Source organism: Ochotona curzoniae, unplaced genomic scaffold (assembly GCF_017591425.1).
Source record: "Ochotona curzoniae isolate NIBS_2020 unplaced genomic scaffold, NIBS_Ocur_1.0 contig_3622, whole genome shotgun sequence".
Classification (NCBI taxonomy): Eukaryota; Metazoa; Chordata; class Mammalia; order Lagomorpha; family Ochotonidae; genus Ochotona; species Ochotona curzoniae.
Window position 1 is genome coordinate 21,154,161 of NW_024465926.1, and position 13,500 is coordinate 21,167,660.

Genomic DNA, 13,500 nt, shown 5'->3' on the forward strand with positions numbered 1-13,500 from the left:
AACTAGGAACTTCTTTCAGGTCTCCTTTGCAGGTGTGGAGTCCCAAGACCTTGGGCCATCCTTGACTGCTTTTTCAGGCCACACACAGGGAGCTGGATGGGAAGTGGAGCAGTTGGGACACAAATCAGCACCCCATGGGATCCCAGCAGATACTATCGAGGAATTTAGCCACTTGGGACTTTAGCCATTAATTTGTGTGTGTGTGTGTGTGTGTGTGTGTGTGTGTGTGTTTTCATTCCTACCACTCAGATCTTTTCTGCACTTTGAAAATTGTCTGTCTCTGACACCAGGATATTTTGTGACACCTCTTGGTTTTCAAATACAGTCCTTTTTTATTGTGAGGACAGAAGCAAAGGGAGGCATATGTGAGTCCCTGGGGGCCTGAGCAGGGTTGGCAAAAAGAATAGGTATTGAGGATTCCTTCATCACGAAACCAGACAAATCCCAGCTCCTGAGCTACAGGGGATCCCAAGTATTCTTTTTTTTTTTTTTTTTTAAAGATTTATTTTTATTATTTTTTCATTGGAAAGGCGGACATAGAGAGGAGAGACAGAGAGGAAGATCTTCCGTCCGATGATTCACTCCCCAAGTGAGCGCAACGGCCGATGCTATGCAGGTCCGAAGCCAGGAGCCTCTTCCGGGTCTCCCACGCGGGTGCAGGGTCCCAAAGCTTTGGGCCATCCTCGACTGCTTTCCCGGGCCACAGGCAGGGAGCTGGAAGGGAAGCAGGGCTGCCGGGATTAGAACCGGTGCCCATATGGGATCCCGGGCGTGCAAGGCAAGGACCTTTAACCACTTGCGCCACCGTGCCGGGCCCGATCCCAAGTATTCTTTAATGAATTTATATTTTGTATATCTTTGACAGGTGGGCTCTCTTGAAACATGATATCCATTGGCTTTTGGGCCTGGGGCTGTTTATGCCTTCCTTCCTCTTGTTGGTGTCAAGCAAATATCATAGGCAAGAGTTAGCCCCCTGAGTGCTGGCACATTGGTGCAGCAAGCTAATCCTCTGCCTGTGAAGTCAGCATTCTAATGTGACAGTTCATGTCATGGCTGTTCTACTTCCAATCAGAGGATGGCTCAAGACTTTGTGTTCCTCCACCCATGTGGGAGACCCGTAAAGAAGCTCCTGGCTTCAGACCAGACATTTCGGGAGAGAACCAATGGGTGGAAGGCCATTCTCTGTCTCCTCTCTATAACTTTTTTAAGCTTAAAAAAAAAAAAGGAAAAGGATTAGCTCTGTTACAGGCAGACCAGAAATCAAGCCCCAGACCTATATTTTAGAAGCTACATGATTCTGATCAAGACAACTTCAGCTTCTTTATCTGTAAAGTCAGGAGTCAGGGGCAGCCCTATCCTCCACTGATCAAACAACCAAGGGATACAGGAATGGGTACAAGTGGAGTCCCTCTCCAAGGTCACAGGGTAGCCCCTTACGGGCCTGTGGAGCTTGAGTTCAATTGTCAAATCAAGAAGGATGATCAACTGAGTGCTTCCTGGTACTGAAATGTTCAGAACTCAAGCTGTCATTATCCCCGTCAGCTGGTGCATCCAGGTTTTAAGTCCTATTTTAAACTCAGCATGGTTCTTCACAGCAGGTGGCTTTGGAGTATACCTAGCTTTTTAGGGTGATGGTGCAGGCCTAGCTCCAACATCAGCAAACATGGAACACTAGTTGTAGTTCATCCCCTTCTCTGCCTACCCTGGCTGGTGCCGCCCTCTGGAGACACTGGAATTGCTGTGTCCGATTCCTCCCACACTTCCCCCATGCTGAACACGGCTGCTCTTGGCTGTCCTCAGGCCTAGCAATTATAGACTGTTTTCAGGGTCCTCATTCAGGAAGGGCAAGTTCTGGGACATTGGGCTCTTGGCTCCCAGGTTTACAAAGCATGAGAAGTGGGACATGGGCAGGGATGGGTATGAGTTACAGGTGGACATGTTCCTGTGGACTGTTCACTGGCAGGGAGGAGGATGATTTACATTACAGACCCTGAGCTGAGCCCTGGCTGTCTGACTATAAAGTAGCCCTGACAGTGCAGATTCCGTGGGGGAAATGTTCATAAACTGCTTAGCACATTGCTTGGTGCATATTCAATGAAGTTGTTTGGGGTGCCTACTACTTACATGGAAGAAGCAGAGCTATAGCTTCTTCCTACATCTCACAGATGAGAAAGCTTCACCTCCAGCAGTTAAATGACCTGGTCACACAGCCAGGGAAATGTGGAGGGTCTGACTCAAAAGGCCAAAGCGCTTTCCTTTGCCCGATGATGCTGAGTCTAACGTATAATTTGTGGAGGGAAAGTAAAAACCTCCCCAGGGACACCCCTGACTTCCAAAACAGGGACAGTGACAGTGTGGATTTTGAAAGTGTATGCAGTTAATCCTGCTTCTCCTTTTGCCAGCCAAGCCCAGCCCTGCGGGACAGCATGGAGCTTCCCTGTGACTTCCCACGCCTGTACCTGAAGATTACTCGACAACGAAACACCAGAGGAAGCAGGCTGTTCAGGCCCCTGCCGCAGGCTCCGGCCGCTGGCTGCAACAGTGAGCACCTTCTCAGAGCTTGGGTGTGTCTTCTGCTCTGATGAGTGCCGGGGTCTGAGCAAGAGGCAGGGACCTGCCCTCCCCCGGTGCAGCTCCAGGGACTTAGACCTTGTCCGCATCCATCAAGGAAGTTGTTCCATAATAGTCTACTCAGGACCTGTTTGTACCTCTGCCAGATTCTCTGTCTTGGTTCCTGGCTTCCCTGGTCACCTAGTCCAGAAAGTTGGCCCAAATAACTGGCCCAAACTGGAGCAGCTAACATCCATCCATGCCTTAGTCTTAGGGATTTTCCTTGGATTCACCCAGGCTCTGCTCCTTTCTGATTCAGAGCTCCTATGGAGCAGATAGCTGCATTTGCACAAGGAGGCATTCTGGACCAACATCATACCAGGAAAACCTGGCAAAGATTGGGTTACCACAAAGTAGACCTGTACATCTAGTTTTTAAAATGGGGTTCCAAGAAAGCACTGGTGAGAAGTTAGGAAAGGGACGCAGAGATGGGAGGAAGTCAGTCTGAGCTTTTAAAAAAAGATTTATTTTATTTTTATTTGAAATATAGAGCTAGGGAGAGAAAAAAAAGACATTTTCCATCACCTGGCTCACTCCTCAAGTGGCTGCAATGGCTGGAGCTGAACCTATCCAAAACCAGGAGCCAAGCACTTCTTCCAGGTTTCCCACATGGATGCAGGGGCCCAAGGACTTGGGCCATCCCTCACTGCTTTCCCAGGTGCATTAGAAGGGAGCTAGATCAGGAGTGGGAGAGCTGCGACTTGAACTATCACCCATATGAGATGCCAGCACTACCAGCTATGGCTTTACCCACTATGTCATAGTGCCATCTCCACTAGTCTGAGCTTGTTAAAAAGGTTGCACCTGCTGCAGGTGCTGCTGCTGCATACTTTTAGGAGAGAAAGGACAAGAGGTCTCTGACTTGCCCCCATTAAGGGGTGAAGATGTGGGGATATTTATCCTCCAATTCCCATTTACCACAGGCCAAGCACTCTTCCTAGGGGTGTTAAATCCCCAGTCCTCCTGGCCAGCCTGACACATGGGTTAGGCTTGCTCTTGCAACAGGAGAAAGCCTTGGGCACACCTTCTCAGGGTCCTGTGGGATGAAGCCAAAAGCAGGAGGGGCTTGGTTGGGCAGCTACAGGATCTGCGACAGAATCAGCGCCTCTGTGTCCTCCTGCATTAGGGTAAAACAATGCTCTGAGGCTCCACACAATCACCAGTGAAAACTTTATTGTGGCAAACACTTCATATGACTGTCACCAACACCACTTGGGGGCAAATATATAAAAAGTACAACCTATGGTACAATCACTCCAATTTTCAACTTTTGCACACTGTACAGATGGTTTGCAGGCCTCTCTCCCAGCACAGTGGAGGCATCTCAGGCACAGCAGCTGCACTTGTCGGAGCCCCCTTTGCAGATGCATCCCCGGGCACACTTGGCACAGCCTGGCGGGCAGCAGGGACAGCAGCCTGGAAGGGTCAGGAAGCAGACACATCAGCGCTTACCATTGCCCCTACCACCACCACTTAGCAAGAGTGTAGGCCTGAGATTTTAGTAGAGAATCTGGCCTGGGAAGTCCAGTGATGTAGGAGCTGGCAGGCAGTCCAGGGGACCTCCAGGGTGCATTAGAAGCCCAAGGAGAGAAGGGATTTATTAAGGTTACTGGACAGTGGCAGATCAAAGACTAGAACTCAGGGTTCCTGACTCCAGTCCAGGGTTCCAGGTCTATTGGGGAGGCCAGAACTTCCCTTCCCAGTTCCAAACCACAAAAGCATACCCACAGCCCCAGGGGAATGCAACCCTGAGGAGCTCTGTTCCCAGTCTTTGCTGGGCTCTTTCCAAAAATTCAACAGCCTCTGGAGCTCATGCCACCTTGGCTGGTGGGCAGAAGCTGGGGCATCAGATCTCTCTTCTGGCCAGCGGTGCCCCGTCACTGTACTCACTTTTCCGACATGTTTTACAGCTACAAGTTGTGCATTTGCAGTTGTCTCCACAGATGCAGATTCCTCCTGGAAGAGAGAACAGAGCCATCCCAAACATGAGGACAGGACAGAGAAGGTGTGGGGAACACACAGACTAGTGTGGACTGTCCCAGCCACATAGTTCCTGGACTGCATGGCTGCAGTGGCAAGCATCCCAGGCCTATTGGAACCTGGCACGACTGCATCACTATTGGCTGGAAAACAGCCACATGCAGATTCTGTACCCAACCCTTGATGCATAGTTTGATTCACAAGACTGGATGGGGAAAAGGAGTCAGTATTTTCTAAAACAACCCAGATGTCTGTGATGGCCAATCAGCACCAGGAGCGGTGGGGCAGGTTCACGGTCTCCCTGGCAGCTATAGAGCCTTGGAGACCCCTCCTCACCTTCACAAGGTAAGATGCACACCAAGAATGAGAATGCAGAAGGGCAAGGGCACACACAAGCCCAAAGGGAGAGCCACAGCTTGGTTTCTTATCACACAGACTATCTGTCTACACCTTATTAAAAACAAAACAAAACAAAAGCTGTCCTATCATTGTAAGTTTCAAAACATAGGGAGCATTTGTCTCATTTGCAAACACAAGTTTGCAAATGAAGGAGGCTTGTGAGACTTCTCACTACCACTTCCTAAGGCTGGGAGGGTCTGGGATGGCTGAGAACCTGTCCTCTGTCCCTCCGGTCAACATCCTTCCCTGGAATTAAGCAGTTTCAAATTGCAGGGTACAAGAGTGCCCATGCACCTCTAACAACTCCCCTGCCTTCTGCAGGTGGAAATTAGCAGCTTCACAGCAGCCCTGAGACTTCAAAGCTGAGGACACTGAGGAACAGAAATAAAGTGTTAGTGAGTGAGCAGCATAGATGGACCCAAACGCTAGCCAGATTCGGAGTACTACTTTGCTGCCCACCCTGCTGGCTGCCCCCAGGGGCCTGAGGCCAGACCAAAGTTATCAGATTCTCTGAGCTTGGATGTCAATACCAACAAAGCAAAAACTTTGATCCGCGTCCTGCAGGTTACCTGCAGGAAGCTGCTGCCAAGTTGAAAATTCCAGGAAACTGCTTACTTACCAGACATGCAGGTGCATTCTCCAGGGTCCATGGTCCAAGTGCAAGGAAGTGAGCAAGTGGCTCTGGTGTTGTCTTGGCTGGGGCAGGGAGGCTGAGCAGCAGCTGCTGGAGGCTCCCTATTTATAGCCATGTAGGTGTGAACTGCGGCTCACCCCACCTCTCCCTGGGGCCAGACGCCCTGCACACGGCCCAGCCAGACGCTGCAGGCTGGGGGTTGGGGAGAGCTGGCAGAAAGAGGGCAGAGAGGCCAGGCCATACAGTCATTGAGGTGCTTTTCACAAAGGGCACAGGTGGCTGCTCCCATCCCATCTCCCCACTTGCCCAGGTGCCAGAGAGCCAGGTTCAGGCTCAAATGCCATTCACTATGCTCAGATGGGCAGCTGTGTCCAATCAGTCTCCAGGTAAATGGCATACTACCCATCTGCCGTTTCTGCATCCTCCTCCTGCGTAGGGCTTGCACCAGCCTGGGGCCAGACCCTCTTTCCCTTTCCCCTGGTAGATGGCAAAAGCCCTTACCATGGGCTTCTACTACCAAGAACCTCCCCTACTAGCACTTTTCCCCAAGATGAGAAGTTAGAAAATCAGAGGTATGCACCCATTTCTACACCACATGAGGAGAAGTCTTGGGAGACAGTCACCCTCAGTCTCCATACCAACCCCATGCTCTGATGTAGGCAGTGGATTGCTACTCAGCCTTAGCAAAGTGTTCCGTGATGCAACTTTAGACCCACCCTCACAGTGCTCCCCATCCAAAGCTGCCATCTTTACTCCCACTCCTGCCATAGAAAGCCTGGAGCTGCTGTTGCTGTTGACACTTCCTCTAGGAAATTGTCTTTGGGCTCCCTCTCTGGGTTGGTACATTTCTCATGATGTTTGCCACTTTTTGTGCTGGGTGATTCTTCGTGTTTTCATACTTCCCTTGCCCCAATCTGGGAGCTCTCAGGGGAAAGACCAGTGTCTGAAGCGCTTGGATAATTGCCCAGTGTTCTGCAAGGTGTCTGCTGGGTTTGGAAGGAAGGCAGGCAAGCATCAGATGAGTGATGTGAGTATGTGAGCAAGCAAATGAATGAATAAGTAATGAATGGACAAAAGCATGAGTCCTCTGCATGTAGCCACCCTGAGGCGCTCTGCTGAAAAATGCTGTTGCCATTCATTAAGGCAAAAAGTGAGATCGGGCATGGCCAGTGGGGCAGTGCCTTCTAACTCTGGGCTTAGCATGAATCTCACCATGCATCCATCAGGACCACCTAGGCCTCAGCCTGACCCATGGGGCCCCTCATGTGAAAGAACTCCAGCTCCATGGTTATCAGAAGGGCACCATAGCAAGCTCCACGGAGGGATTGGGGCATATAATGTTGTAATGTAAAGATGCTCCCTGCCTGAAGGGCGTTTACAACTGGACAGGAGGCATCCATTCCTTCATCACTTCCAAGAGCTGGGTACCAGGAGCCACAGTGAATGAATACAGAGCACGTGGTGAAAAAGACCGGGAGTGGCTACTCTCAGAGACCAGTTTCATCTTGCTGGGCCTGCACGTCCTAGCAGTTTCTAGAAAGAAATTTCTAGAACTCATGGCCTAGAAATGGGAGTTTAACCATGCAATGATCACAGAGAAATGTCCCTTTCCCTGATTCTCCAACTGCTCATGGGATCCCCACTTCTCTATATAGGACATTTGCCACTTCCCAGAAGCATGCTGGGGCCTACGCTGGCTGATTAATCTACGTCTCCAAATCACAGGCTTCTCAAAAGTAGAGGCTGTCCATGTAGTCATCTCCACTTCTCTGTGGCCAGGCACACAGTAGGTACTCAATAAATGAACAAATGGCTCAACCAGCATTGTGCCATTTGGTGGTTTCCTTTGACTCCTGTAGAAGAGACTTGGAGAGCTGGTGAGCTGGGGTCACATGCTCTGGGTCCTGACCCCAGCTCTGCTCACCTGCAGCTGCAGGGCCTGGGATGGTGCTTGCCCTCTCTGAATCTCAGCTTCCCCATCAGCAAGACCTGGGTCAGGCAAACCATGAGTCTGCCATGTGGTTGCTATGAGGGTTAAGTGAGAGAATGTATATCCATCCAGCATTTGATTCAGAATCCAATGTGACTGGTTTGCTATTCCACATGATAGTTATTCATGTGTTGATTACAACCTGGGCCTAATGCAACTGAGTTCAGCCACTACCCTCTCCCCAAAAGTCCCCCATTGTAGTTTTCAGGTCCTTAGATCAATTGATCCTGAGATCTTAGGCAGGGTTCATTCAACAGCAAAGATGGGGGATTGGACAGGGTTTCATAGTTGGGGCTGTAAGTTTAGTCCAATTTTCTTTTTTTTCCCCTAAGATTTGCTTATTTATTATTATTTTTAAAAGATGTTTCTTTTTATTTGAAAGCCATTTTTATAGAGAGAGGGAGAGACAGAAAGAGATCTTCCATCAGCTCAGTTACTCCCGAAGTGACCACAACAGCCAAGAGGTTTTTCTGGGTCCCAAGGACTTGTACTTTCCTCCACTTCTTTCCCAGGGCATAAGCAAGGAGCCGGATGGGCGCCGAAGCAGCTGGAACTAGAACCAACACCCATATGGGATGCCGGCATCACCTGCAGAAAATGACTTGCTGTGTTGCAGCCTCAAGTTTAGCCTCATTTCTTCTGGATCTCAGGACCCAGGGACTGAGGGGCCATTTTCCCCCATGACTCTTCTTGCTGCAGTTGACATCTGTTTGGAAGCAAAAGTGACTTCACCTTACAGAAGAGGTATGGGATTATTTCTGGGTCACAACACATTGGGGACAAAAATCAGAGCACACAGGAGCCCTGGATGGCCACATCAGGAAGAGCCCTGAGAAGCCACAGGTCAGCTGCTTGCTGGCCAGATGAGGAAGCAGGTTCCCAGAGAGATGGGGCCAAGTTCTGGTCATGGAGCTCAGGCCAGTGGCTGGGGCACTTGAACTTGCCACACGCTTTAGATCTGAGGCACTCACAACTGAATTGTTAAACAGCTTGGAACTTTTGTAAACTGTTTCTTAATTAATTTTTATTAGAAAAAAATGTTCAAGCATACTATAAAATACAAAGAATAGTATTCGAAACACCACTCTACTTATCACCCGGAATTGACAGGTGTCAACATTGTCATATTAGCTTCAGCTCTTGTAATTATGAGAAATAAAAAAAATTAACAGGCTCCTGGCTTTAAACACCACCTGGACCAGTGACTCCTAGCCTGGGCCTCGCTGTGAACTCCAACGCTGTCGCTACATCTCTCTATGTCCTCTTTCCCTGCCCACTACCCTCTGTGGGCCACGTAACACTCAGAGTGATCCAATAAAATAAGAGTTACTTCCTGCTACTGTTCTTCTCCAGAACTTTTAGAAGCTTCTGTCTCATTGAGTAAACAACAAAGCTTGTGTTCACCCCAGGTTAGCCCCTGTTACCTTTCTGCTTTTGTCTCTTCTGCTCTCTCCAGCCTCACTCCACCCCAGCTTCCCTGCCTCTGTACCACACGCACTCACCAGGCAGGTGTATTTCAGCGCCAGGGCCTTTGCGTGTCTCTAAATGATCTTTCCTGAGATGTTGCTCAGCAGTTTCTCTCTCCTCCCTTGAGGACTCCCACATACCTTTTTGTCTGCCTTTCCTCCTTGGCATATATTACCACCAACCACACTGAATGTTTTGTTTGTCCAACTTGATTTCTTCTCCAAAATGTGAGCAGATTTGGTTCTGCTTTGCTCCCTGCTGTGTGCTCAGGATCTGGAAAAATATCAGGCACATTGCAGGTGGTCATCTTGATAAATTAAGACATTCCGTTCCCTTTTACATCCCTGTCCAGACTCTACCCTTTGTTTCCCTAAGGAAGCCAAGTCCGTGCATATCCACTCCACTCCTTTTTTCACACTTTAAAGTTCATTTACTTCATTGTATTTGAAAGGCAGCGACACAGAGGTCTTTCATCTGCTAGATCACTCCGCAAATGGCTGCAACAGCCAGGGCTTGGCCAAGCCAAAGTCAAGAGGCTAGAACTCCATCCAGTTCTCCCACATGGGTGTCAGGGACCCAGGAATGTGGGCAATCTTCTGCTGCTTCCCAGGGTCCACATGAGAAGGGGCTGGAATCAAGAAGCAGGCCGGGATTCAAACCCTGACACTCGGATATAGAATGCAGATGTTCCAAGCAGCGTCCTGCCTGTTGTGCCAGATGCCTGCTCTCTGTGTGTGCAGGCACACAGTGTTATGTGCTTTGCTTTGTGTGTTTCTTAAAAAGCAAGTAAGTGACACCATGATGTGTTATTCTCCTGTTGTTGCTTACCCCAAATCTTGTGTTGTTTTTTTTTTCAAAGATGTGTTTATTTATTTATTTAAAAGGGAGAGTTATAGAGAGGGGGGGTGGAGAGGCAGAAGCAGAGCTTTTCCATCCATTGGCTAACTCCCTAAATGGCTGCAATGGCTAGAGTTGGGTCAGGCTGAAGCAAGGAGCCAGGAGCTTCATCCAGGTCTCAAACCCAGGTGGGTGTTGTGGCCCCAAGCATGTAGATCATCATCTACTGCTTTTCCAGACACACTGGCAGGGAACTTAATTGGAAGCAGAGCAGCCAGAAATCCGTGTGCATATGGGATGCTAGCGTGATAGTCAATGGTTTAACCAGCTATGTGACAACAGCAACCCCATGTTTTGAGATCTCTCCATATTGGTGTGTGGCTCCCCCAGGACGTCACATTGCATGGATACAAGAATGTCACCTGTTGCTCACCCACCCTATGCTGTCTGACCTGTGGATTGTGTTCGAGGTTTTCTGTTACACAAAGGCTGTAGGAAGCATCTCCATTCATATCCTGAAGACAAGCGCACTGAGTTTATTCATTCTTAGAAGGAGGTGGCTTAGACCATGAAGGCAATTGCTTCCCAATGATCCTATGCCAATTTACATGCCTTCTAGCAATTGATGAGACTCCCCAATTCTCCTCTGATGCTTCTGGTTTCTGATTTTGAAATGTTGCCCATCCGATAAATGTGAAGTGCTGCAGTAGTATCTCACTGAGGTGTAATCAGCGATTAACATCTGAGCTGGAGCCAGGGTCCAGTCTTTCCTGTGCTGGCTGCACGTGTCTAATCAGCCTTTCACACCCTAGCAAGAGAGAGCATTGGGATGGCTGTGGGCTGTGGTCCTTAGGCTTGTTTTGCATCGGGGTTACCCTCCCTGTTTGCTGTACAACCTCAAACAAGCTCTCTAACATCTGTGAATTTCACCTGCCAAATAGGTCTGCCCGTAGAGTTGTGCTTAAAATGAAGAGAGAATGAAGATTCGGCACTGACACACCAGGTGCTCAATAAGCAAGAGATGATAACTCAGGGTTTAAAAGCGGTTGTTATTGAGGCCTTACATGGTTGAGTAGCCAAGCAACTTGATATGGGGCCAGACAAGTCTGGTGTTTACCTCAGTGCTTTGTTAAGTCATGATGCCACTCTAGACACTGTCTTATTTATTTGCTTATTCAAGAGGGATAGAGAGCTTGGGGGTGTGGCCAAGCGGCTAAAGTCCTCGCCTTGAACATGCCGGGATCCCATATGGGCGCCAGTTCTTATCCTGGCAGCTCCACTTCTCATCCAGCTCCCTGCTTGTGGCCTGGGAAAGCAGTCAAGGATGGCCCAATGCCTTGGGACTCTGCACCCATGTGGCAGACCCTGAAGAAGTTCTTGGCTCCTGGCTTTGGATTGGCATAGCACCGGCTGTTGTGGTTACTTGGGCAGTGAATCATCGGACAGAAGATCTTCCTCTCTGTCTCTCCTCCTCTCTGTATATCTGCCTTTCCAATAAAAATAAATAAATCTTAAAAAAAAAAAAAGAGGGATAGAGAGAAACAGAAACAGACACAGGGCCATCCTATTACTGTCATCCTATTACCAGTTCAGTTCCCAGATGTCTGCCATGGCCAGGGCTGGGGGCGGGCAGAAGCAGAGAGTTGAGAATCTGGACATGGAAATGGAGTCAGGACTCAAAGTCAGACACTGAGCTGGGATGCTGCCATCCTGGCCACTGTGCCATGCACCTGCCTCCCCCTTTGTCATCCTTTAAAGGGAGATGGCTGAGGTGGGAAGAACAGGCATCAGACTGGGAGCTTGAGGGGAAAGCAGGAAGCCATGAAGAACATAAAGAATAGACACTTCTTTGGTCACAGATCTGGTCCCAGCATGTGATGCTAGCCATCCGGGACACTCTGCAGGAGCTGGGAGACAGAGGTGGAAGGCAGACGAGAGAAGCAAGGGCAGTGCCCCCTCCGCTCCCACACACCACATACTCCTTTCCTGCTGTGCTAATATGCCTCCTAGCCATCCCAGTTCTGACCATATGATCTTTAATAAGTTCACCCTTAGCAAGAGGTGCTGTTCATTTTGACATATAAGATGTTTCACCTTTCCTTTAAATATCTTCTTTTTCCTAGATATCTGTTCCATTGGTGAAGGTAACTCACAGTGTTTGTATATGCTTCTTGTGTGTGCACACACGTGTATGTGTGTATGGGGAAGGCAGAGCCATGTGGGTACCTGGAGAAGGCTGTATGTGTTTGTTGCATCTCTCTGTGTATGTGTGTTGTGTACATTCCTACTTGGGCCTGTGTGTCTGTGTGTTTATGGAATCCTGTTTTAGTGTAAATGTGCTGGGTGATGCTGATTTGCGGTTTTATGTATCTGTGTATGTGTTTAGATTTTATGTGTGCATGTGTAAGAGGAGAGAGAAAGAGAGAGATCCTGAGGGGAAGAAAAAGAGACTCAGAGACTGAAAAAGTCACACAAGCCAGGCTGGTCTAACAGTTCTCAGAATAGTTCAAGAGAGGTTTCACCCCTCAACCAAAATATGTACAACAATGCTGCAAAAAGCTCATGGAAGATGAACTAAAAAACAAGTTTAGGGGCAAGTGTCTGATGCAAAGGTAAGTCCTGCTTGGGACATCTGCACCCCACACTGAAGTGTCTTCATTCAAGTACCAGCTCTGCTGCTGATGCAGCTCTCTGCTAATGCACTCCCTGGGAGGCGACAGGTGATAGCTCACACATCTGAGTCCCTGCCACCCACCTTGGAGATCGGCTTTGAGTTCTTGACTCCTGGCTTTGACCTGGCCCAGTGCTGGTTGTCTGGGCATTTAGAGAGTGAACTAGTAATTATATGCTTGTTCTCTGTCTGTTTCCTTTTGTGTCTTTCTGTCTTTTAAATAAGATAGAAAAACTTTTTTTTTTCGGTAAAAAAATAGTTCATTTTGGTGCCATCGATTTTGAAACCCTTTCATTGCTTTTTCATAACACACTCTTTTTTAAAAGATTTATTTATTTTTATTGGAAAGTCAGGTTTACAGAGAGGAAGAGAGACAGAGATTCATTCCTCAAGTGGCTGTCCTCTGATTCATTCCCCAAGTGGATGCAATGGCCAGAGCTGAGCTGATCTGAAGCCAGGAACCAGGAACCAGGAACCAGGAGCCAGGAGCCAGGTCTCCCACATGGATGCAGGGTCCCAAGGCTTTGGCCCATCCTCTACCGCTTTTCCAGGCCATAGATAGAGAGAGCTGGATGGGAAGTGGGGCTGCCAGGACACACACATGGATACAGACAAACACACACACACCTGTCCCTCTAGTCCACAGAAACACACACACATCTGTCCCCCTAGTCCACACACACACACATTCCTACCTGTCCCCCTAGTCCACACATACACACACACACACACCCTTACCTGTCCCCCTAGTCCACACACACACATCTGTCCCCAATCCACAGATACACACACACACACCTGTCCCTCTAGTCCACAGACATACACACACACACCTGTCCCTCTAGTCCACAGACACACACACATCTGTCCCCCTAGTCCACACACACACCTGTCCCCCTAGTACACACACAC

The 13,500-nt window shown here is 48.9% G+C and overlaps 1 protein-coding gene across 2 annotated transcripts; it reads right to left on the reverse strand.

Moving 5' to 3' along the window:
• Positions 1–3,774: 3,774 nt before the first annotated feature.
• LOC121157749 (metallothionein-4) lies at positions 3,775–9,384 on the reverse strand. 2 transcript variants are annotated; one of them, XM_040982120.1, is made up of 3 exons: positions 5,609–5,639; positions 4,501–4,566; positions 3,775–4,026 (listed from the first exon to the last, which is right to left on the reverse strand). In XM_040982120.1, the coding sequence occupies exons 1-3, from the start codon at positions 5,637–5,639 to the stop codon at positions 3,935–3,937; spliced, it is 189 nt and encodes a 62-aa protein (XP_040838054.1). In that variant the 3' UTR covers positions 3,775–3,934. The 2 variants fall into 2 exon arrangements, 1 of the variants encoding a protein (XP_040838054.1); XR_005884101.1 differs by lacking the exons at positions 4,501–4,566; positions 5,609–5,639 and adding exons at positions 8,299–8,302; positions 9,373–9,384 and having other exon boundaries at positions 3,938–4,026.
• Positions 9,385–13,500: the final 4,116 nt, after the last annotated feature.